Source organism: Gopherus evgoodei, chromosome 2 (assembly GCF_007399415.2).
Source record: "Gopherus evgoodei ecotype Sinaloan lineage chromosome 2, rGopEvg1_v1.p, whole genome shotgun sequence".
NCBI classification, from domain to species: Eukaryota; Metazoa; Chordata; order Testudines; family Testudinidae; genus Gopherus; species Gopherus evgoodei.
In genome coordinates, this window is record NC_044323.1 from 172,161,467 (window position 1) to 172,186,451 (window position 24,985).

Here is a 24,985-nt window from a genome sequence, read left to right on the forward strand (position 1 = left end):
TCCTATAATTTTAGAAATTGTGAGAGAAGAAATCACCCAGATGAAAGGCTAAAACCTCCCTATACGGGTTTGGATTAAAGGGATCCCTAGAAGCACCCTTAACAGCTCAGGAAACAGTATTTCATGGGGCAAATAGGATCCGTAGGTATCCACAGTACAGTAGCAATTACATTTTGGGTATTGCAGAGGAATTAGTTGTACCTTTAGGATGACATTTTCAAAGGAGTCTAACAGAGTTAGATGTTCAGATCCTATTGCAATTCCCTCTCCTTTGAAAATCTCAGTGTTAAGGCATTGCTTTGCCTTGGAATGCAGAGGAGTCACACTCCCAATAGGAACATGTGCCTCAGAAAAGTACAGGGCCTCCTGCAGATCCCACAGAATACAGCCACTAGTCCTAGGGCTGCCAACTTTGTAATATTTAAAAAGTGAGCACACCTGCTGAAGTCTCCCCTGCCCTGCCTCTTACCCCTGAGGCCCCACCCCACCCCACTTCTTTCCCCAAGGCCCTGTCCCTGCCCTGCCCTGCCATTTATCTCTGAGGCCCTGCCTCCCATTTGCTCCTCTTTCCGCCTCCCTCCATCACTCATTGCTTTTCGCCTCTCCCCCGCTTGCCTGCAGAGCCAGGATTGGGAGCTGCAGCCGCCTGATGCAGGTAGGAGCTGGCCCTGGCTGAATAGGGGCTGGCATGGGTAATGACTTGGTGCCTCCCTGCCTCCTCCGGCTGCAGTAACCGGACTTTGGGTGTCCAGTCAGTAGATCTGACCGGACACTGTCAGGTCCCCTTTTCAACCAGACTTTCCAGTCAAAAACTGGACACCTGACCACCCTAACTGGTCCAACCTTTTTGAAGGACACTCTGTCTGATCCCCCTGGTCCCGGCCAGCTCTACAGGAGCCAGGCACAATCTGGCCCTTTGAGAAAAAGCGATGACTGAAAATTCATATTTTTACCCCTAAGCTAAGATTTGACAAGTCAAACAAGAGGCACAATTTACCTGTAATGGCAAAAACTGTAAGTGTACAGCTTAAGTTCCTGTAGATACTATGGGTACTCTCTGTCATCCTTCCAGTCTTGGCATTAATTGTATTTCACCTAGTGGCCTTACCATGTGCCACTTATTGGTGATAAACAACCCATACTTACTAAGTCTGAAGGATGCAAGTAAATGCTTCAACCGATTTCATTTTGTACCAGCTGGATTAGCTTTTTCATTTAAATGAGCATGAGCACCTCAACCCTTGCTAAAATATAGGCGTTCAAAAACTATGTTTGAATAAATACTGTAGTGATTTATGGAACTGTCAAGCAGTTGCAGATACTCGGCATCATCCAAATCTTTACCAGGCAGATTTTCAAAAGTTGCCTTCCATTTTTCACACCTGCAGACGGCAAAAATATTTAGTGAGAAAGCACTGTATACCTGCAATTATTTTTGGATGCAGAAACGAAATTTGGCTCCATGTATAAAAAGTCCTTGGAGTCCACTTGCATGGTTATTTGCTCAGCTGACTATTTGATTATAGTCAGTGTCCTCATCAACATTGCCAGGAGGGCATACTTAGGAATGGAATCAGAGTGCATTAGTAATTGCATTAACTTCTTGATATAAGGTTTTGCCCTGCCTCTTTTAGCACTTTTCACTGCAGAGCAGAAAACCAAAGCAAGCAATGACCAATTCTTTATGATGGGTTCAGAATTTAGATTCATGGAGCATTCTTAGATTTAGGTTCATTTTGCATCTTAGCTGACAAGGCTCCAGCTTGTTTTTTGAGGGGAGTTATGTGCTCATATTTAAGCCCTCTTCATGTTATAGCTTGAATCCTGCTAGGAACAACTGTATTCACAGTTGTCAGTCACAGTTCTTATAGCACAGATACCCTGTCTGTTATGGATAGGAATTTTTTGTAATAGCCAGGCTAGCTGTGGATGCAAACTGCGTATCTCACATTTCCAACTCCTTTCATACAATTTCTTCTTTTTTTAATTTCTCTTTATTTCCTGTCGAATTCAGTATGCTTTGGATACAGTAGCTTTAGAGAGTACATATAGTTTTCATTTGGTTCCTGTTATCTGCATAGTTCTATTTAGTTTTATATTTTAAAAAATCCTATAAAGAAGCTACCAGGGAGTGTATATAGTTCTGGTATCAAGTCATGCTCATTTTACTCTCATGAGTAAACAGTTGGATTACTTGCATGAATAAGGCAAGCAAGTTTAGGTGCCTGGTCCAGTATACTCAGCAGAAATAGGTATCAAGCTGTTTTAGTGGGTGATTCAAAGAGAGAGTCAGAGTAACACCCTAATCTGGAACAAATCCTTCTGAAAATTACTTGGAAGTATCTAATTGTTTACACCCTTTTGGACCCATTTTTATTATTAACAATATGTTTCATTTTTACTATGAAGAGTTAGGAGGGAGCAGAGGAAAATTAAATATTAATGAATCATTTATGTCACAGATTGTGATGTTACCATTTTACTAGTACATTAAGAATGTTTAAAGAAAAAGACAATGAATAAATTCCATAAATATATTATTAAATAGCTATAAATGTAACAATAATAGTTACGTTTTATGGGAAGTCTATTCAGTACAAAAGTCCTCTAGATGTCAGTATAGCATTGTAGAATATAGACATAGTAGGCTACACAGCTAAGATTATGGTTTTATATCCTTTGATTCCTGGTGACTGTTTTATCAGCTTGCAATAAATTTTTTAAAATGCTGTTACCAGATGTTGTATGCAGTGTAGTTATAGCCATGTTAGTCCGAGGATACTAGCGAGACAAGGTGAGTGTGGTAATATCTTTTACTGGGCCAACTTCTGTTGGTGAGAGACAAGCTTTTGAGCCACACAGAGCTCTTCTTCGGGTGTGCTGAAGAAGAGCTCTGTGTGGCTTGGAAGCTTGTGTCTCTAATCTACAGAAGTTACCAGACATTGTAAGACTATTACTGAATATTTTACCAGCACAATAAATATTAACTTTGTTTTAGACTAACCAATTAACTAATTTTTAAAAGCTGGTAAATTATTTTTCTTGTGGATTGTTTGTCAGCTCATGGGGCTTGATTCTGATTTTTTCTATGCTAGTTTTACATTAGTGTAACTCCATTGATTTCAGTCCAGGGAGTTACTCCTTATTTACATTGGTACAAACAGAATCAGGTTGATAGCACCTAAAACTGAATACATCATGAGTACTGTCAATAACACTTAAAGATGGATTTTGAATCAAATCATGCAAAATGTTTGGTTTTGTTCAAAAAAGAGAATGCAGTTTTGCAAATAACAGTGCAATGTGAATGCTGCGCACCGTGACTAATGTATTGCTTGCATTCCTACAGGCCATCGGGGATCAGAAAGAAATGGAGAAGTCATGTTTAAGTGCAAAGGGAACAAAGTCTATAAAAAAGAAGAAACCACCCGATTCCACAGGTTAGAGCTTTCACTCTGCATAGTGTCTAAGGGCCCAGTTGTGGAACCCTTACTTACTCATATGAGTAGTCTGGCTGAAATCATGGAGGCTAATCTTGTGAACAAGTGCTCACCAACATGAGTAAGGGTTGCCCAATTGGCATCTAGATATTGAAGGTTCTATTACCTTTAGTGCATTATGTGTTGTCTTGCTTTTGTACATGGTCATAAACTTTCCAAGAAGGTGCTTTTGCTTGAATATTTTATTAAACTAGACTTAGTTCACCATGAGTTTAAGTAAGAAAAATATCTGAAAGGGCTACATCTGAAGGCCAAGAATCTGTAGGTGCTTTATATAATGGGTTTTTTAAAAAAAACTATACTTTGCTTGAAAGCTCATGACTATTACTGTTGCTTAGAAAACATTTCCATTGACCTTGGAAAGTGGAGGAGAAAAGAAGGTGCCTACTCAGTAAGTAATGGAAATCATGGTAATTACACAAGTCCTTAGTTAATATGCTTGGTATTCTCTGATTGTTTCCAGAGGGAGCCAACCAAGAAAACCAGTCCTGCCCTCACAAAGAAACGGTCCATATGCTCAATAAGGAAAATACTAAAAAGGCAAGTGCTTTTTTGATTCAAAAGAGTTCTCCCAAATCTCAAGGGCCAAAGGACAAGGGAGAGGATTTAACTTTGAAAAGCCAGAAGGAACACCCAAACAGCTCTGTTCTAACATCCTTCAGTACAAGAAAGAGCCAAGGAGCAGAGGTTGCTGTTGATGACAATAGCCAAAGGATAACAGGGCAAGATGAAAAGAAGGAAAATGAATCCCTGGAAGGTGTGAAGAGGGCTGGTGGACAGCAAGTGCCTGAAGAAGAAAGGCAAGAGGAGGAAGAAGAAGAAGATGATGCTGGTCACTGTAGAGAAGAGGAGGAAGAATCAGCAACTGCATCTCAAAATGAACATGAGGCAGAGGATGATGAGCATCCAGCAGAAAGCCAGAGACAAGATGCACGGCTTCAAAGGTAAGACTTAAAACCCAAAGCGTACATTAGCTTATTCTTAAAGACCCATATTCCAGAAAGTCATTTATTTCAAGCATTAAATCAAGTAAGTATATTATTAATATTTATTTGGGAGCTATGCCATAAATCCAGCCCAATATCCAAATGAAAGTGGGTTTAACAGACTGGCTTTGTCTCCAAATTGACAACCTGCCACACATGGCAAAACCAGTACTGTCTTACATGTTGCCATTTGCTCAGAAAGAAGGTCTAGAACAAAGAAAGGGCAGCTGGATATTCAACAGTTCTTCATCTCTAAGAAGCATCCTCCCCTTCTGTGTCATGTTTATGTTCCATACCATGTAATTTGTGAGCAAAGCAAGTTTAGAATAGAGAGTGTACTGGTTTGGAATTGCACTGCAATGTCTAATAATACAAGTGGTAACATAAAACTGTGACACTTGCCCAGGGAACTAAATTGTTAAGCTTGTTTACTGTAATTCTGCTGTGCTGCATTATTTACAGACCTTCAGAGATAAGTGACTCAAGCTCTCAAGGACCTTTATAAACAAAGAGTTCTCCCACTACTTTAAAGATGTGGTTGATAGTCAAATATGAAATCAGCAGAATTCAGGCCATTGTTTCAGAAATAGGAAATTTGCTGCTGTCAGGTTTATTTTATTCTACAAAAGGAAGCTTACCCTAGTTAGTTACCATATTACTTTACACAATAAAGCAAAAAATAAATAAATATTATTTAAATGCAGCCTGCCCCTGGAATTTCACACCTTTAGTTCTAAGTTCATTCTGCTTTAAGTTTATTTGTCTTGCAGGTGTAAAGGCAGTGAAAAAGGCACAGGAAGCAAACCAGCAGGGACGTTCTCCCAGAACCCTGAGCAGACCTGCCAGCTTGAGCATAGAGGCAGCAGTAAGCGTCGAGTGAATGATGAAGGTCTAATCAAAGCTGACAACAAAAAGAGCAGGGTAGACGCAGAGAGTGCTGGTGACAAATGTAAACGTAAAGAGGCCATTAAACCAAATACTCCACAAGACAAACCAAAGGCAGCTGATTCCACTGGTACAGAGAGTGATAATCAAGCAGAGGCATCTATAGAAGATTTGGTGACTGTAATTGGTAGGAAATAGCTTTTGCTTAAAAAAAAAAGGGCATATGTATCGTAACTATGAGCAAAATCATTTGTTCATAGGGGCCAGAGCCCTAGTTGTTGCAAATCAGTGTCACTCCATTTACTTCAGTAGAGTTATGTTAATTTTTTTATCAGCTGAGGATCTGACCTGACCTTTGTTTTTAGAATATTCTGTTCTGAGAGTTGGAAAGTATAAAGTATCTTGGGAAAATCTGGCTGAAAGCAGTTGATATCGCAAGTCAGACTAGAGGCTCCTACTGGTCCTTTCAGGCCTTAACACTTACGAAGTTAACATTTTTTAGCCCAGAAATGGTAATGTTTTGTGAAGCTTTCAATTTCTCTTCAAAACCTATTTTCTTATGTTGTTATAAATTTATACACTGTGAGTTTGCAGCTCTTCAGGATCAAATCCTTGCTCAAGAGGAAGAGAACTTCTTTGCATGTTATAGGCCTCAGTAACATGCAAAGGCCCCTGTTTAAAGTCTGCAATTCAACTCCTGCAGAATCCAAAGTAGGTGGCAAAATTCCAGGAGCCTTAGCTTTCTGCAGTTCCTTGACCATGAACTAATTCACTGGCCATGTAAGTTATTAACACATTAAAAAAACTCTGGGTACACAGCTGGTGTCCTGGAAAAATGGACATGCCCTGTGAATAAGGACAATCCAGTCTTACATTAATGACCAGAGGATTCCTGCCAACTATATGCTGTCATGGGATTTCTTTTTTATCATTTTCACTGAAGTAATGAATGGTTTTAAAATTGCTTAAAAAGTTCCACACGCAAGACAGCCAGCATTCCAAACCAAAGAGATCATATAGAAACATTACCATTCTAGCCCTTCTTCCCCTTGGTAGAAATGTTTGTCACCTTGGTCAGCCAAAGGTCATTCCGAGGAATATAAATCAATTGACAATGTGGGCATAAAATGAAAAACTTGTCACCCCACAAAAATCTAAACACAAATTTAGGGGTTAAGGGCTTGTCTACAATAGGGATTTTTGCATCAGTCAGGCAAAAATCCATGGTGCAGTGGATAGAGCACTAGAATGCAACTCAGGTGACCTGGGTTTATGACCTACAGCAAGTGATTTCACCTTTTGCCTCTCTTTCGCCTTTCAGCCTTCTGTCTGCCTTCTCTATTTAGACTGTACGCTCTTCAGGGCAGGAACTTATGATGTGTATGTACAGTGCCTACCACTGTACTGTTGGAACCTTTAGATGCCACAGGGTAGCTTTGCATCTATGTAGTTATGCCCGTGCAAACTCCCTAATGTAGATAAGCCCTAAAGCTGGCCTTTAGGAACAATAGCCATGCAAGGGAGAATGAAAAGCTGTACTATTGAAGTGATAGAGGCTAGAGGCATTCTGCATTGGGTATGGCAGAGGCAGACAAATCGCCTAGATGAGGCTAGAAGAGAGCGCACTGAACAATGGCTCTTACTACCCCTTTAAAAAGTTGCAGCAGGTACCATATTGGTAACCTCTAGGCACTAGTAAGTGTGTGAGAGAAAACATGGGGATGTCCCCAATCTACTTGTTCATGCCCCACTGTGGGTATGAAGTAATGCTGGACAGCTATATGCCCTCACCTGCTTGTGCACCCAGTGTGCTTACACATGAATTCTTGGTGTCTCCTGGATGGGGAGTGTCTTCAGTGGGGTGGCACAAATAGAGTTGGTGCAGAATTTGGCAGTACATTAGCAGAATGAATGATGCCTTGCTAAAGAGGAAATTCTCCTAGGCAGAAACGGGTGTAGGACAGAGGCCGCAAAGGCCACAGAACCACTGTAGGAAGGTGCAACGTGTGAACTGCATGTCTCCACAGTGGCCTTTTCAGCAAGCTCATAGAAGAATGACTTTGGAGTGGAACACAAGGATAGCCACCGGGTCCAATTCTATGAGAATCCACTGGCCAAAACCTAGGTACTGCAGTCTCATTGATGGAATACTCTGCCATAGTGGTAAGGGTGGACTCATTTTCTTCTAGTCCCTTGGATAATTCCCTTACAAACATCACATTTACTCAGGCTATGCTCAGGGAATAAGATTTGTCCCTAAGTCCTAAAGAGACACCCCCGTGAGTAAAACTTGCCACCTGGTCATTAAATCCGTAGATCATTGTATTTATTAGGAAACAGGATTTAATGTAAGTAATAAATGGTGCATGTTGGTACTAACATGCCGGATCTCTGGTTTGTCTTTTGTAGACGATTGCCCTGCTCCTCCAGCGCCATTTGATCACCGGATTGTTTCAGCAAAAAAGGGAGTGGTCAACAGTTATTATGAAGTCAACCGGAATGAAGTTCTGGGAGGGTAAGTGGAGCTAACGCTGTCAACACAAAAATGAGTTTTCTTGAGCCACCAGGAAAATATAGCAAATAGCCTTGTAATGAAGGGGTATGTTACAGTTGAATGGAAGCAGCACGCCTTGCTAAAGCCTAGCTCACAAAAGTGCTGTCTAATTGTAAATTGGAGATGGACTAAAATCATGCTACTTTTGTGGGTTTTTGCGGCTTCATGCTTCGGTTTATATTTGGTATGTAAACAATTTCCTGAGGCTGCCGCATCAGTGCCAGATAGGAATTATAGTGCATTCCAACACAGAGTTTTATCTTAGGCATTCCCAGGCTGGCCACCACTTGCAAGAACACTGTAGAAGAAACATGATACCAGGGGCTGGGCCAGGGGTGGCTCTAGACATTTCGCCACCCCAAGCACTGTAGGCAGACTGCATTCAGCGGCTTGCCTGCGGGAGTTCCGCTGGTCCCGCGGCTTTGGCGGACCTCCCGGAGCCGTGCCTGAGGTCCAGAAGCCGCAGGATCAGCAGACCTCCTGCAGGCAAGCCGCCGAAGGCACCCTGCCTGCTGTCCCTGTGGCGCTGACAGAGTGCCCACTTGGTGTGCTGGGGCCTAGAGCCGCCCCGGGGATGGGCACCTCTGTGGCAGTTCAGGTAGGGCTCTTGAGCCCTCTCCCAACTTGTTTGTAAGAAGCTTTAAAAAATACTGTTATTTCCTTTAGTCCCAGAACTACAAGACCCAAGCCTCATTCCATTTTTCTTGGAAGAGGTGGCAGGGGAGGCAGGGAAGGGACACAGTTGTGAAATTATGCAAAATATTTTGGTTTTATGACATTTTGTGGAAACAAAATTATAGCTGTGATAGTGCCCAAATGACAGCTTAGTAGGTTCCCTAGTCTGGGCTGCTGTTTTGTATTTACACTGAAAAAATGCTCTCATACCCTTTAGCAGTGGTTCAGATCGCTACAGCCTACGATAATGACAGTGTGGTGTTTGTGACTATTCACCGTATTCTTTTAGAAAAGCAGGTGCTGGACTTGAACAGTAGTTTATTCTGCCCATCTACGTTGCCTTCCAATAAGAGGAAGTATCTGAAGATGATGTAACAGGAACATGTTTCACATTTTGTTAAGAGAATTTTCAAAAGGAAAAAACTAAGAATGCATTAAATGGATTGGTTATAGTGTAGTTAGGGCAAGATCGTGACCCTCTTACTCACACCACAAATAGTCCCATTGGCTTCACTGGGAGTACTCATGTGACTGGCTTTCATTCATCAGTGAATATTAGTGAATTAAATAATGGATAGACTAATAGCAATCAAAACTGAGTGTGATTTTGATGTACCTAAATGTATGGGAACAGGTGTTATCTGTGGATAGAATAGCATTCCAAAGACTCAAATGCAGCGTGATATGTACATCAGGATTTGCCAGTGCTGGATGGAGAATAATCTGAAGTGTCTAAAATCCAGACTCCATGCTGGATTCCTATCTCATGTTTAACACTGAATGGTGACGGATGGGTTCTTTTTTTCTTTCACCCTTAGAGGGCGATTTGGTCAAGTGCACAAATGTGAAGAAAAAGCAACAGGTCTCAAGTTAGCAGCAAAAATTATAAAAGCCAGAGGTGCTAAAGAAAAGGTAAGCATAGGCTGCATGGCCCCCACGCCATCAATACCACATGACCGGTTGGGTAATAGCTGGTTTGTAGATTCTTTTCCCTTCCCCTCCAGGACTGCAACCAGTTTATCAACCTTCTTTCAGTTCTTTCATCTTTTTATTTTTTAATTTTCACTTTTCCAACTTTTTCTCACGTCTTTTCATTTCTTCCCTTTTTTTCTCCTTTGTTAATTTTCTTTACATTTTCTTAGTGAAAATGTTTGTCAACTTTTGACTTTGCATGTGTTCTCTGTCGTGCACTGCACACTCTGCTGCAATTAATTGCTTTTATCTTGCTGGACTTGATAGCAAGGATGTTCTGGGCTTCAGTCACCAATGCATAAGAGTGGAGAGCGATTTGTCTGGCCATTCTGCAAACCTCAGGGCACTTCCCTCACTTTCATTTAATGAGGAAAATCAAGCAGGCATTATTATGTGGCAGCTGTGTCATTACTAGTGCCTGCCTTTCTCCATTTTCCTCATCAGTCCGACCTCACTTCCACCAAGGCCAAGAGCTCTCTCTCCTCACTGCTGCTCATTATCACTGAGTGTCACATCACCATATATAGCCTGTGCTATACAGGAGGTCAGACCAAATGATCTAATGGTCCCTTCTGACCTTAAACATGTCTGAATATTCCTGTCAGCACAACAGCCATCAAAGATGAATGCTGGGGTTGGTGGACACAGGTGAGCATGTGGGAATGATGTATTTGCCCATGCCCCTCAATTTGTTAGGTGTCTGCTATAAAAGCCTCAAGTATAATATTCCTTACTCTTTTCACAGGAAGAAGTAAAGAATGAAATCAATGTCATGAACCAGTTGAACCACACAAATCTTATCCAGCTGTATGATGCCTTTGAATCCAAAAATGACATTGTTCTGGTCATGGAATAGTACGTATATCTCTCTCCTTCCCTTTTTTTGCTCTTCCGTCTTTTCCTGAGGTTGCAGCATTCCATGTCCGTTTCTCCTGAAACTAGAGGTGGAGCTTCTCACGGGTGAAAAAATCATATAAAAAGTTTGAGTCACAGGAAGCCATATTAAAAGAAAGAGTTTTCCTGAGTAGTCATTCATAAACCTTGTTCAACGCTGTCATGATGATTTAAGGCACCGTACTCGTTACACCATCACTCAAACTCCACAGAGAGAGAGAGGGAGAGAGAGCTTTAGATGAGAGAGCCACAGGATGTAGTTCTCTGTAATTTCCATTAGGTGGTATTGTTTGTCATCCATGAAAACAGGCCTGGGTAAATTTCCATTTATGCGAGGGGAATGCACGGCCTTACCAGAGGACAAGAAATACAGGCTGGCTCTATGCCACCGAGGATTACCCTTACATTGAGCTGATCCTCCTGGGGCTGGTTAAGTTATCTTGAGGGCCAGATTACATTGGTGGTGAAGCACAAAACAGCTGCACAGCACTATAGAATCAGGTAGAGGTTGTCTAGACTCTAGAGGAAGTCAAAACTGATGTATCATGCACATGGAGGGGGGTGGTAAAAGGTGCAAGTTATATTGGCTTGGACTCTTCAGAACTTTCTTAGACTTAGGACTTGTGTACACTATAGACATGGGCAGCTCATGCACCCCCCATTCAGGGAGGATAGCCCCCTGCCCTGCCTTTTCTGCTCGAGGCCTCGCCCTGCTCTGCCCCTTCTGACCACCTCCCCCGCCCCATGCTGCCTGGCCTACTGGTGCAGCCCTGAACCCCTGCCGGCGCCTGGAACAGCCCTGAACCCCGGCCGGCCTGCCGGTTCCCAGAGCAGTCTGGAGGCCTCCAGGACTGGGGCTGCAATAGGGAGCATTAGCGGAGGTTTGGGGAGGCTTAGCTTCCCCCGGCCTCCATTATCCGCCACCCATGATTACACAGCCTTTACTGGTATAGCTATCCCAGCAGAGCCCTCTTGTCCAGACACAGCATAAACTGGCAAAAAGACTTTTCCTACCTGCATAGATACACCAGCTCCCACAACAACAGTAGCACTCTTCTGTCAGTATAGTTGCATCTGTACTGGGGGATTTGCTGGGGGTGGGGAGGGGTTGATTTTTTTCACGCTGCTAACCATCATATCTATGGTGGCAAAACTTTGTAGTGTAGACTAAGCCTTTGATTTGCTTCTCAATTTGGCCTGCATACTTCAGAAATGGCAAAAGCTATAATTCTGCAAAAAAATATAGTGTTAAACTGAGGGGTTCTAGAATTCTGGAAGAAATTTTAAAAATCTCCATTATGAGTTGAGATGGGCTCACACTGGAATCTTGAATCCCAAATCCATCAAAGTCTGGGGTGGTTTGGATCTAGATCCAGGAGCCTGATTCTCAACTGCATTGCCTCAGCTTTATCCTGATATGACTTCGCTGATTTCACTGGCACAAAAACCATGTTAACACAGAAGAGAATTGAGCTCAGGTCCTAACTTTTAGATTTGGATTCATCTCAGATAGTTGGATCCAGACTGGTAGACTGAATCCAGGCACCCTCAAACATGGGGAAATTCAGGTCAGGATGGATCTGAACCAGTTTGTAGGAGCCAATCCCACTGGAAACTTTAGGGAAATTCAGATCAGCATACTAACTTCATATTTTGAGTCCATCTCACTTTGCTCCGCTGTGAAAGCATCTCAGGAAAATGGTATTATGGACCAGTCTCCAATATAGCTTCTGCATTAATTTCAAGGCATGAATTTTAACTCAATGACCATTCTACCACTTTTCTCTCTGCAGCGTGGATGGAGGAGAATTATTTGACCGAATTATTGATGATAACTACAATTTAACAGAGATGGATACCATCTTGTTCACAAAACAGATCTGTCAAGGGATTCAATACATGCATCAGATGTACATTCTTCATTTAGACCTGAAGGTACAGAACAAAATGCATGCTTTATGCAATAGCAACTTGGCCTCTACCATAGAAATTAATTTCCCTAAGCGAAGGCACCTAAGGTTCTCTAGATTCCCATGGTATATCATGATCTCTGTTAAATCAGTGTAATTCACTGTAAATTTACTTTAACCACATTGACTTCCATTAAATCACTCTGGACTTTTACCACTGTAAATGAGATCAAAATCTTGAGAAGATCTCATCAAGTCCCATGGCTTGAGCTTTCTGAGGATGATTTTCCAGCAAGTCAGCTACTGACTACAATATTTTGCACTTCTGTGTCATCTTTCATTCATGCATCTCAAGGCACCATACAAACATTAATTCATTCAACCTGACAGTGTTTCTGTGACAAAGGTAAACATGATTATCACCATTTTATCAGTGAGGAAAATGAAACACAAAGCGATTAAGTGGCTTGCCCAAAGTCATAAGATATGTCAGAGACAATGAAAACCCAGTATCCTATTCTAATGTCTAGACTGCACTGCCACTCATGAGCATGAATAGCATCAAAGGAAGCTGTGGTTAGTGACAATTTTTTAAAAAAATGAGGTAAAAATTAAATGAAATTTAAAAGTATTGGTGTATATTGCCTTTGACCAATTTAAAACAAACTCCTACTAGTGTGTGTATTTAAAAAAAAAATAAAGCAGATGCTGCAAATTTTGGTGTAGCAGTATATGTGCAGAGACCAGTTAATTTTTAATGGGTTAATTGGCAAGTATAAAACATCAGTACTTGTATAGGTGTGTCTAGTGAGGACACACATTTGCAGCAGATCTTTATCCCTCTCCATGGCCAAGTTTTTTGCTGAATAATAAACTTGTCAGTTATCTCTGTTGAGAGAGGAATAAGAGAGAGATGCTTAAATGCCCTTAGTTTTATGACTAGCTATAAAACTTCCTAATGATCTGCCAGGTTTACAGCAAAGAAAAAGGAAACATGTTTGGAAGTTTGTTTTTCTTGGTTTTTAATTTGCTTAAATAACTGGAAGTTAATATACTGGATCTTCAATAAAAGCGGCAAAGAGTTCTGTGGTACCTTATAGACTAACAAACGTATTGGAACATGAGCTTTCGTGGGTGAATACCCACTTCGTCAGATGCATGACCCCTCTGATACTTTTATCTTCCATGTTTTTAAAGAACAATATTGCATATTTGGATCTCACAGACACTTGTGTAAGTCAGTTGCAATTCTTTGTAAATATTCATAGTCTGGAAACTATAAGCAATAAATCTGCTCTCTTAATTGAGATTAATTTCTTGGAGTTGGTACAGTTTTGGTGTGAACTCAAAATGCAGAAAAGGAGGCATGCTTACATCCAGGGAGTTCTCAACAGAAACTCTTCCAGGCACATAATGACCATCAATGGTGATTCTATCCAGTTCTCCTTGCTCATAGATTACTTTGTGATATGAAGGTGTTAAAATGGAAGAATTAATGAGACTCATCAGGGCCAGTGTCTGGGACACAGATATTCCATTATGAGAAATATGCTTAAAAAAATGCTAAATGCAAAGTGAATTAGTAATGGTGACAATGGATAACTAATGTCTTAAGTGTTTAGAGCTCTTTTATTTCAAAGAGGACACCATCAGCAACAAGACCAGGGTAGCTATAAAACTGCTGGCAGTGAACATAAGACTGCATTGTAGACATTTGTACTTCAAAGACAATGGGCCAGATTCTGCTCTCATTTCATCTGGTATAAATCTGGAGTAATTCCGTTTATGCTAATGGATTTATGCCAGTAAAACAGAGAGCAGAATTTGGCCCTATGAAAATCCAGAAGGATTTTAACCTATGAATCCCACCTCTAAATATCTGAGAAGAGTGTAAAGCTGATTTGATTAGTATAATGTATTATCAGGCAGTTGCTGCCAGAACAGCAGTGAACTCAGAAATCTGGGGCACAAAGATAAACTTCAAAGCACTGCAAAATCATTTTTTAAATGTTCTGATGTCAGCTCATTAAGGGCTGTAAAATCACAACGCCAACATCCTGAAGCCTGTTTGGAAGCTCCCTCCCCCTCCCACTAATGAGTCCTTTCTCTGAACTGCTGCATTATATCAAACTGAGACGCCATGGAGAAGAAAAAGCAGTACTGGCACAGAGTCCAAAACCTCAAATGCCACATGATTGCTGGAGGAAATACCCACAAAGTGAAACCTGCCCAGAGATTAAAGCGCTGAGATGCTTATTTTATGCTTTGCAGTGTTTTTAGTTTTGATTCCACTACAATTCACTACAAATCCAGTTTGTCATTTCTCTTAAAAATGTGTTTTCTCTTTCCTCCTGGCAGCCTGAGAATATCCTGTGTGTGAATCGAACTGCTTATCAAATAAAAATTATTGATTTTGGATTGGCAAGAAGGTAGGTATGTGTAATCATGCTAATCATAACACATGAATTAGGAAACAATCTCAAAAGTGCTATGCCTTTGGAAGGATAAAGCTGATGCATAATAGCTTCCTACCACCTTTGGAACAAGCTTAAATGTGGCTCTTTTAGTGAGGAGCATCCATAAATTAAGCAATGGATAGCAGTAAGGTATATTCACACAAGAACAGAGTAAAAAATGTTAGTTTAAAACCTATTTTCAGCTGGTATGCCTAAAGAGGCTTGGCCATAATAGACCAGACCAATGGTCCATCTAGTCCAGTATACTGTCTCCAAAGTTGTCTCCAGTACAAGCTGCTTCAAAGAAAGGTGCAGGAAATCTGCAGTACACAGTTATGGAATAATTGGACTGAAGTCCTTATACTAAGACTGGATGTCTTTCTAAGAGACAAGCTGAAGCTCTAGATGAGCTCATCCTCACCATGGGCTTGATGCAGGAATTACTGGTAGAAATTCTCTGGCCTGTCATGTGAAGAAGATCACATTATATTATTATACTGGCCCTTATGCCTTCATCTACTTTAGACACCACTGGTGGTGTGTGTAGTGTAGGTGTAACTACCTACCTCAGTAAAAAGCGCACTGTGTCCACACTGCGGTATGTAGCTACATGTGTCAGTGAAAAGCTCTGGCAGCTCCCTGCTGCAGGAGTCATGCATTGCAGTGAGGAAAGGCTCTGGCAGGGGCTTTCCTGCAGTGGGGGAAGGGTCCAGTAGCAAGACATTACTCTGCTAAAAAATAGGAGGGAGACGAGGAGGCACGAGTTGGTATGTCTGTACTCTACTCGCCTACCCCAGACCTCTTGGGCTACACTGCTGTTTTTATCTGAGCTAGCTATGAAGCATGAAGATTTATCTCTCTTACAAAAACTTATTTTCATCCTTACTGTTGTACCTCTGATTGTTCTGGTTTTCCATATAAAAACTCCGGTCTTTTTCTGAATCCTACAACATTCTAAGCACCAATGTTAGAAGTTGTTTTAGATGTGAAATAGGTATTGACTGTCCTTGTTTCCATCATCCAGATATAAACCCAGAGAAAAACTTAAAGTGAACTTTGGCACTCCGGAATTCCTCGCTCCTGAAGTTGTGAACTATGACTTTGTCTCCTTTCCCACGGACATGTGGAGTGTAGGAGTCATTGCCTACATGCTGTAAGTAGGACTTGTATCTGTATTGTGCACACGCTAATTTAGACTGATTTTCTGAAGCTTGCTGTTAAACTGGAATATTGACTAAAGCTGTATCTGGGTTGCAAATTCATTTGCCCTTCTGCAGTCTTTATTCGCTGAAAATTCCTGCTGATTTCAATTCTCTCCTGTCACACTGAACATCTCAAGTGAACATTTTTCACTCATTCTGTGCATGCACTTTCCATTGACGTCAGTAGGAATTACACGTGTGAAATGAGTGCAGAATATGCATAGGGATCCACAATTAGAGAAGAGAACTGCTGTGCAGATCATAGAGTAACATTTTGCCCTTCAAACATGCATGATAATTTTTACTTGTTTTATTCAACCCCAACAAAGTTATAATGAGCCTAATCCTGCGAAGTGCTGAGTGCCCTACATTGCCATTGACTTCTGAGTGTGCTCAGCACTCAGTAACTCTCAAGACCAGGTCTTAATGGACAACAACTTGCTGTGAGGGGTTAGGAGCACAACCGTGAACAATGAAACAATCCCAGAAAGAATATGACAAATCAAGAGTAGGAAGAAGGAACCACAGAAGAATTAACATAAGTAAACACTTGTAGTGAAGATGTGGGTTATGCTATGTTGATAGTTAAGCACTGGAAAAGGTTAGACAAAGAGATTATGGAATCCCCATCATTGGTGGTTTTGAAGAACAGGTTACACAAACATCTGTTAGGGCTGGTCTTGGTTTACAGTAACTCCTCACTTAAAGTTGTCCCGGTTAACATTGTTTCGTTGCTGATCAATTAGGGAACATGCTCATTTAAAGTTGTGCAATGATTCCTTCTAACATTGTTTGGCAGCCGCCGGCTTCATCCACTGCTTGCAGGAAGAGCAGCCCGTTGCAGCTAGCTGGTGGGGGCTTGGAGCCAGGGTGGACCGGCAGCACCCTTATCAGCTTCCCACTCCCCTAAATTCCCTGTGCTCAGCCACCCAGCAGCTATCAAGGCAGTTCAGCTGTCCCTCCCCCCACTGCTATGTGCTGCTCCTGCCCCCTGTCTTGGAGCTGTTCCCAGAGACTCCTGTTTACTGTGGGGGGGGGGGATGGCTAATGGCAGGGTGTCCCCCTCCTCCTGCTCCTGCACCCCACTTACCCCTTCTCCATATAGAACAGATGGATGGAGAGAGACAGAGAACTTGGGGAAGCAGCTGCTGTCTCAACTTCCTGATCCACTTAAGAAGAGAATGCACTTAAGAGTGGGTCAGCTTACTTAAAGGGGCAGTGTGCATCTCTCTCTCCCACACACAGGGTGTGTGTCTGTCTCTGTCTGCTATGCTGTCTCCCCTCCCTCACGTTTGTGCTGCCTTGTGTGAGAGGCTACATTAACAATGTGTTAACCCTTGAGGGCTCAGCCGAGTGTTAGTTCATCATTTAGCAGCAAGGCATTTCCTGGGAAATATCCCTCCCTCTTCTACTCTCTAACTTCACCACCTCAACCAAGCTTCACAATCATCGTAGCTGTGAACAGTATTAAACTGGTTGTTTAAAATGTCTGCTGTGTGTACATCTATATAATACATAGTTTTTTTGTCGGTTGAACAAAATTTCCCTGGAACCTAACCCCCCTATTTACATTATTCTTATGGGGAAATTGGATTCACTTAACATCGTTTCGCTTAAAGTCGCATTTTTCAGGAACAGAACTACAACGTTAAGCGAGGAGTTACTGTATATAATCCCACCACAGTGTGTGTGGCGGGGGGGATGGACTCAAGGACCTCTTTAGCTCTCTTCCAACCATATATTATTATGATTCTGTGTTTTTCATATGCTATATAATACTCTTTAGGCTCAGTGGATTGTCTCCTTTTCTGGGTGATGATGACAATGAGACTCTCAACAATATCCTGGCTTGTAGCTGGGATTTCGAAAATGAGGAATTTCAAGATGTTTCTGAAGAAGCCAAAGACTTCCTCTCAAAGCTTCTAATCAAGGAAAAAAGGTATTCAGATTCCCACCATTCCATACCTTTGAAATGTACATTTGCTGTTATCACATTACAGAACACCAAAAATGCTCTGTCACTTGTACTGCTACACTTGATGATTACAGTAGCCATTGTGATTTTGTTATGCCTAAGTAGAATATTGTTAAATTCTAGACAGTGTCCAGAGGTTACATGAATGCATCTTCACAGGAGTTAACACTTCCAGTTGCCATTTTTCAGCTGCTATCTGGCACAAAGTATCTTGCAAACTGAGCATCATGCAATACCAAAAGGATGGACAGCACACATCACTAGCTAGGGCATAGCTGTTGAATCCCAAGATTCCGTATGGATCACTTACTAGTGTTCTGTTTTCCCTTTAGCTGGAGAATGAGTGCAACTTCAGCCTTAAAACATCCTTGGTTATCAGACCACAAACTCCATTGCGGACTACACAAGCAGGTCTCCAAGTTTAAATATTCTTGTTCTTTGCAGATCTGCCAGTGCATTTTTGTTCTCGTTACCTCAATATTTGTTCTGAGATTCTCTTATTCTGTACTTGAGTCTGTCCTGCTGCTGAATTGTGTGTCATTGTAATATATATACATTTGTTTGCTTTTGTTTATTTTTTGAGGCTGGCATGTTTCTGTGTGTGTTCCCTGGCTCTTGCATGTCTGTTGGAAGAAGTACTCGTGATGTTGGTTATCGTACATTGTTGAATGGATCGATATGTTAGCAAAATAACAGACAGTTTATAGCAAAGCATTAAACATTGCAAACTTTCTTTCATTTTCCAAACAAACATGGGCAGGTTTGGCTTTTAAAAGCCCTTCTGGTTCACTTGGGGTCCTGCATGAAATCTTTTTAAAGGTCAATCCCGCCCTTTCCCACCTGACACCTTCCCACCTCCTAACAGAACCTGGAATTCCTGCCAGGACACATCATTTACTTTAAACAGCCTTCTGAGGACCATCATACCCAGGGGCAGCTCCAGGCACCAGCACACCAAGCGCATGTCTGGGGCGGCAAGCCACGGGGGGGCGCTCTGCCAGTCGCCGCAAGGGCGGCAGGCAGGCTGCCTTCAGTGGCCTGCTTGAGGAGGGTCCGCTGGTCCCGCAGCTTCGGCGGACCTTCCGCAGGCATGCCACCAAATCCACGGGACCAGGGACCTCCCACAGGCAGCCTTCTTGCCGTGCTTGGGGCAGCAAAATACCTAGAGCCACCCCTGATCATACCATCTCCAACTTCAGTGTGTCTGGGGCTGGCTCAGTGCTAATCTCAATAGGAGCATCCCTTACTTTGCTCTAAACACTCCAATTAGCTGAAACAGGGTCATGTGGTTTAAAGTAGTTTTTGATTATTACTCACTTAACTAGTCAGTAGGTTTTGGAGGTTGAAAACTGTTGACAGTCTCATCAGTGGGTGAGGCCGATCCATGTGGTTTCATAACCCAAAACAGAAAAGCCTCTGAAGAGGATACCTGAGGTTGCCATACATTTAGAATTCAAAAGTTTGAGCCTTTAAAATGGATTCCTACATTTATGCAGCATTTGGAGCACAATACATCTTTGTTCTGCCTTTCTTTCGGCTTGTTATCTGCATGTAAGCGACAAAAGTCATTAAAAAGGCAAAGAAAACAAAGCAGAAAAATGAATTAAATAAAATTACTGTAATGTACTGAGTCTAGCGTATTGGTGTCAGTGGTTCCTTCTATTGAACAGAATCAGACCTGTTCAAAATCAGTACTGTCATTAGTAGGTCAGGGTCTCTCCCTTGAGCGCAACTGGTAGAGCCCTGTGCTTTTAAAGCAGGAGGATCTGAGTTCTTTTCCTGCTGCTGACATTCCCATTGTGACAACTAGAGCTGGTCAGAAAAAGGGAAAAATTCACAAACATTTTCTTTGTCATTTTTTCATTTGCATGGACATTTTCTGAGCTGCTCTAGAGACAAATGTGCAGTCTCAGGTGTTCATGAGCACTTGAAGGTGTCAAACACATTCTGATGGAAAACAAAATTTTAATGTAAATACGAAGGGATAGAGGGAAGTCAAAATTAAGAATCTAACACTTTTAGGTACACCTCTAGAGGGATATCAGGGTTAGTTGTGCCCCTATTGATATGGCTGCAGTGAAGCCATGGATATGGGGAGGAAGTGGTCATAGTGCAGAGCTTCATGAAGCCTGGACCTCTTCATGAATGGCTGGATCCTATTGCCCCTTCTATGTTGGGGAAAACTGTTTCCCCAGTGGAGAACTTTATAGAGATTTCCTCCATTCTGACCTCCCTTCTATAGTTTATCTGTGCATACTTGTTTAAAAAGTAGCTGTATTAAATAGGCAGATGTTGCAGTGTTTTGCTATTATATTCAGCACAAGTAAGAAGTGATGGAGCTCAACTAACTCTTACAATAATGTCTCCTTTTTTCTAGAGGAAGGCTAAGTGCCACTCAAAGTCTCAAGCACCCGTGGCTCAATGACCTTTCCAAGAAAGCTGCCAAATGGAAGGTTTGTCTCAAGTCCCCTTGTTTCTCTTCAGAAATAAATGGTGCAACATCTATGGAAGGTATCAGTGGAATACCAGAAACAGCCACAGTTAACGTCGCTGGAAGATTTACTCACCAGCACCATCTGCACAACTGTTTGACAAGCAGTGTGTCACCAAAGCACAAAAACTATAGGCTTGCTCCATTGATTATGACCATCACAACAGTGTGAAAGGGAGGAACAGTGAGAAAAAAAATCATAGTTTATATATGAAACTGCACATACAGCAAACTCGGTGGGTGAAATCCTAGCTCCATTGAAGTCAATGGTAAAACTCCCATTGACTGTAATAGAGCCAGGTTTTCACCCAATAAATGTTCAGTGCTGGAAGCTTTTAGTTTCTTACATAATGGTTGTAAGTTTGGTTTTAAAAGGGATAGAAATATGCTTGTATAATAATTTCTTAACAAAAGGCTGTGGGCCATCTCCTCAACTGGTATAATCGGTGTAGCGCCATTGACTTCAGTAGGATCCAGCCTTAAATGAAGTTGTCCTGTGCTGTTGAGGAATCTGTATCAAACAGCAAAGTTGAGACAAGACATTTCTGTCTTTGTCCTTTTTCCTGGATCACTGTCTTTGCCCTTCCATTGACAAACACTTCATTACTAGTTCTTAGACTGGGGAGGTTGCCTTCCCTAAGGGGGCCAGGACGACACAAGTCTGCTCTAATTTTCTGTCTCTGGTCTTTGACTGAAGCATATTCACTCAGCCACTTTGAAATTTACTCAACCACTTTCTCAGATGGCAGAACACTCCATACACCACTGCACTGATTCCCACAGCATCTCTTATGAACTACCACAGGACTGGTGCTTCCTTTGAAGCACTGTGGGAACCAGTGCAAATGATTTGGGGACATATCTGAGGATGACTGGTTGTGGGTCATAGTACGAAGAAAGCTGATATAACCCATGCATCGTAATAACCACATCCTTTTAGCATTGCACCATGAATAATGACTGAGACACCAAAAATAGTACCACTTTTCATTGTGTGTGCTAATTGTTAAGGATATTACCATCCATCTGTTAAAAGACAGTCTGTAACTGATGTTTGCTTTCGCTTCCAATGTGTTTTGTAAAAAAAAAAAAAAATTTTTAAATAATCACTGTTCAGAGGGGCTGAAAAATTCTTAGTCTATTATGATTCACTGTCACTTGCTTTTGATATCTCCTTTCCTGAGCTGCCAAAGCCACATGGTTTCTTAGCATGCTAATGCAGTCACACCAAATATTGGGGAGGGACATGTTGCACCCTCTTTGTACTGATCCTCATGTCACTGGAGCAATGCCAATTTATATCAGCTGAGGTTCTGTCCCATCTGCAACAGCCACACATTGAAAAATAATTTTTATTTTTTAATATTACAAGAAAGCAATTATCTGTCTGAAGAAAAAAATCAAGTTTGAGATAATCTTGATGCCCAGTTCAGTGAAAAAGAAAATAAAATGTTCAAATACACTTTTTAAAGTTTTGTAAATAGTAGCTACCTTATAGTCTACCTTACAGGAGGAGATAGTTTTTAAAAAATGAGTTTTTGAATTTACTCAAGAAATGGACTCAGTTATTACTGTGTTTTGTTTTTAGAACAAAACCATTCGGATTGCCTCATTTAATCCATGATAATATATTCATGTGACAATTGATTTAAACATGGTATGGTAAATGTTTGATGTGATTGTACAAGCAAATGAAGATAATCACATACTCCCATCCCATATGACAGTAGTGACAAAATGACAGCATTGTTGCATTTCATGAGAGACTTCCTGTATTTTTTTCAATAAATAAAGAGACCTAGTCCTTTTAATGTTGTAAATAGCATTAAATGATCTGTCACAATCTGAGATGGGGGGTGGGGGTGGGACTCTTTGTAAGCAGTCAGATTCTGCATTGCTTTCTCTCTCACACACAAAGAAACCACCCTGTGATTTTTCTAGGAAATTAAACCAAATAATTATATTAAAAGTATATTGCTGAATTAACTAGATTCTTGGTTTGTTTATTTGCAGACAAGCTGCTGTGTTGTTACTGCTGGTAAGAGATTTGGAGATATCAGCAGTTCTGGTGCTTTGACCTTGTGATGACTTGAGGCTTTTACTAAGTGGACCAACACCACGTTAGCTGCAGGAAAAGTCCAGCATTATTGAGTTACTTTTTTTTGCTTCCGCTTTCAAAAGAGGAAAATAGCTGCTGCAGTTCACAGGAAGGTGTCTCTGCCAGAACAGCGTGTAATTTCTGTCTGAGATTGCTACGCTAGTTTGAGTTCACAATATTATCTGTCTTGTCTTTGCTTTCTTGATTTAGTTAGTGAGAGATTTTTGGGGTTTAAATAGCATTGGCTCTTTCTCATCTCAGCCCTGCCAGCAGAAGATCTCTGCATTACAACAGTACTTGGAGTTCTATTTGAGATTGAAACCTCAAATTGCTTTTAAAAAACAGTTGGTGGCACATTTAAAACTGATTATTCTCTAACAGTGGTGTCAACAAGGACTAACCCCACTAAAGTTAAAGAAGCTACACCAGTGTGTTAACAATCTCACAGACAAGCTCTCAGTGTACCTAGGATGCCTTTAGACTAGAGTATGCTGCATACAGGACTGCCTTTGGTGTTTCCTAGCATATCACATTGGTACTGTTTTAAATTCAGTTGGGTTAATAACATACAAGAGGATATTTTGTTATTAGGACATCCAGATTCTCATCTCTAGTGTAAATACAGAATTAAGCCCTTGACTTCAGTAGAGAACAACTTCAAATCAGTTACTTTGGATTTATGCCAATGTAACTGGCTAACTCCGTTGTTGGCACTGGATTTATGTTTATGCAAAACTAGTTTATGAGAGGAGAATCGGCCCCCTAATCCTCATAACCCAGTGTGTCCTGTTTGCTTCTAGGAAATGGCTTATTTAAAAACTCGCCAAAAAAAAAATCAAAATATTTTCTATTGCTTCTCCAGATTCCAAACTGTTCTGATACATGGCTAGAAGAGGGGACTGGGAGTCAGGCTACCTATACTCCATTCCCAACACTTTGTGACCATGGGCTAGTCTTCTAAACAGCCTGAGACTCAGTTGTTCCATCTGTAAAATGCAGATAATGACACTTACCTTTGTATAGTGCTTTTTGTATTAAAGATTAGATAAATCCAAAGTATCATTATTATTTTACTTTACTATGCTGACATATTGTTGCGGCTTTGGATTTTTTTTATTTTGACTAATCAGTTTGTAATTAAGCAACATGTCAACACAGCCCAGTATATTTTTCTTGAAATAATGGCATATCTTGTTACAAGGCAGAAGGGTAAAGGCCAACTCAATTTAACATTAGAATGGCAATAATTCCCACATAATGACTGTCATATCTTTGCCCTTATGAAGTGATATTTGTATATCAAATTTCAAGGAAAGAGTCAGATGAATACATTTATTGGACAGCATGCATGTGACTTCCTTGACAGTCAATTACAGAAATCCAATTTTGTCCAGAGTTCAAAAGGTATTTAATAGATAGGTAGATAGATAGATGCTCTTAATGAAAGCTAGTGTATACATGCATACATATAGCAACATTACTACCACAGTACACTAAAGGAAGAACCAAGAAAGCATAGAAAACACTGTCCCATTTTGACTGCTCCTACCTCCTGTTTAAAATTTTAGGGCCAAATCTTTAGGCCCAATTAAAGGATTAGAAAGCATATCTTATACTTACAGTGATAGTGTCTAGAGCTCAATCTGTTTAGCTTAAAAAGGTTAGTGGGTCACTTGATTACAGTCTGTAAGTATCTATATAGGGAACAAATATTTAACAATGGGCTCTTCAGACTAGCAGAGAAAGGTATAACACAACCTGGAAGTTGAAGCTAGAAAAATTCAGACAGGAAATAAGGCATAATTTTTTAACAATTTCCCAGGGGACATGCAATCCATCGCTGACCATTTTAAAATCACAGTTGGATGCTTTTCTAAATGATCTGCTCTAGGAATTATTTTGGGGATATTCTGTGGCCTATGCTATACAGGAGGTCAGACTAGATGATCAGAACTGCTCCTTCTGGACTTGGAATCTGTGAATCAATCATCGTACCTAGTTCTAACTCAAATAAACTCCCACTGGCATCAATGAGAGTTTGTCTGTGAAAGTACTGAATAAAATCTAAGCAAGGGAAATCAGGATTTGGCCTGTCAGCTGCTTATTGTCAGTCACTGTTCTCCTTTGTCTATGCAAAATAAGTGTGAACACTATTAGAACACCTTTTGTTAAAGCTAGAATTCATATGATGTGTTGCTGTTCCTACTACACACGAGATCCTCGATCCTCCTAGCAGTTTGTATGATAAACAATTCAGTGATCAGACTAAAAGCAGCAGGCTAAAACTAGAATGATGAAATTTCACTTACACAGTTCAGGGCCAGTATTTTGTTGTTTTTTCCTTAATGGTTTTTATGTAACTTGCATGTAATTTTGAATCTTGATAA

General features: G+C 41.0%; 1 protein-coding gene across 3 annotated transcripts in view; it reads left to right on the forward strand.

Moving 5' to 3' along the window:
• MYLK4 (myosin light chain kinase family member 4) overlaps positions 1-24,301 on the forward strand; it is a 131,474-nt gene extending 107,173 nt beyond the window's left edge. For 2 of the 3 annotated variants that reach the window (XM_030552291.1, XM_030552289.1), the window contains 13 exons: positions 3,350-3,440; positions 3,964-4,444; positions 5,257-5,558; positions 7,781-7,886; positions 9,419-9,512; positions 10,318-10,427; positions 12,260-12,401; positions 14,735-14,805; positions 15,857-15,985; positions 17,821-17,973; positions 18,342-18,420; positions 20,387-20,462; positions 22,514-24,301. In XM_030552291.1, the coding sequence (XP_030408151.1) occupies positions 3,350-3,440; positions 3,964-4,444; positions 5,257-5,558; positions 7,781-7,886; positions 9,419-9,512; positions 10,318-10,427; positions 12,260-12,401; positions 14,735-14,805; positions 15,857-15,985; positions 17,821-17,973; positions 18,342-18,420; positions 20,387-20,434 (1,806 nt within the window). In that variant the 3' untranslated portion in view covers positions 20,435-20,462; positions 22,514-24,301. The remainder of the gene's footprint in view (positions 1-3,349; positions 3,441-3,963; positions 4,445-5,256; positions 5,559-7,780; positions 7,887-9,418; positions 9,513-10,317; positions 10,428-12,259; positions 12,402-14,734; positions 14,806-15,856; positions 15,986-17,820; positions 17,974-18,341; positions 18,421-20,386; positions 20,463-22,513) is intronic. The other variant, XM_030552290.1, reaches the window with a different exon arrangement.
• Positions 24,302-24,985: the final 684 nt, after the last annotated feature.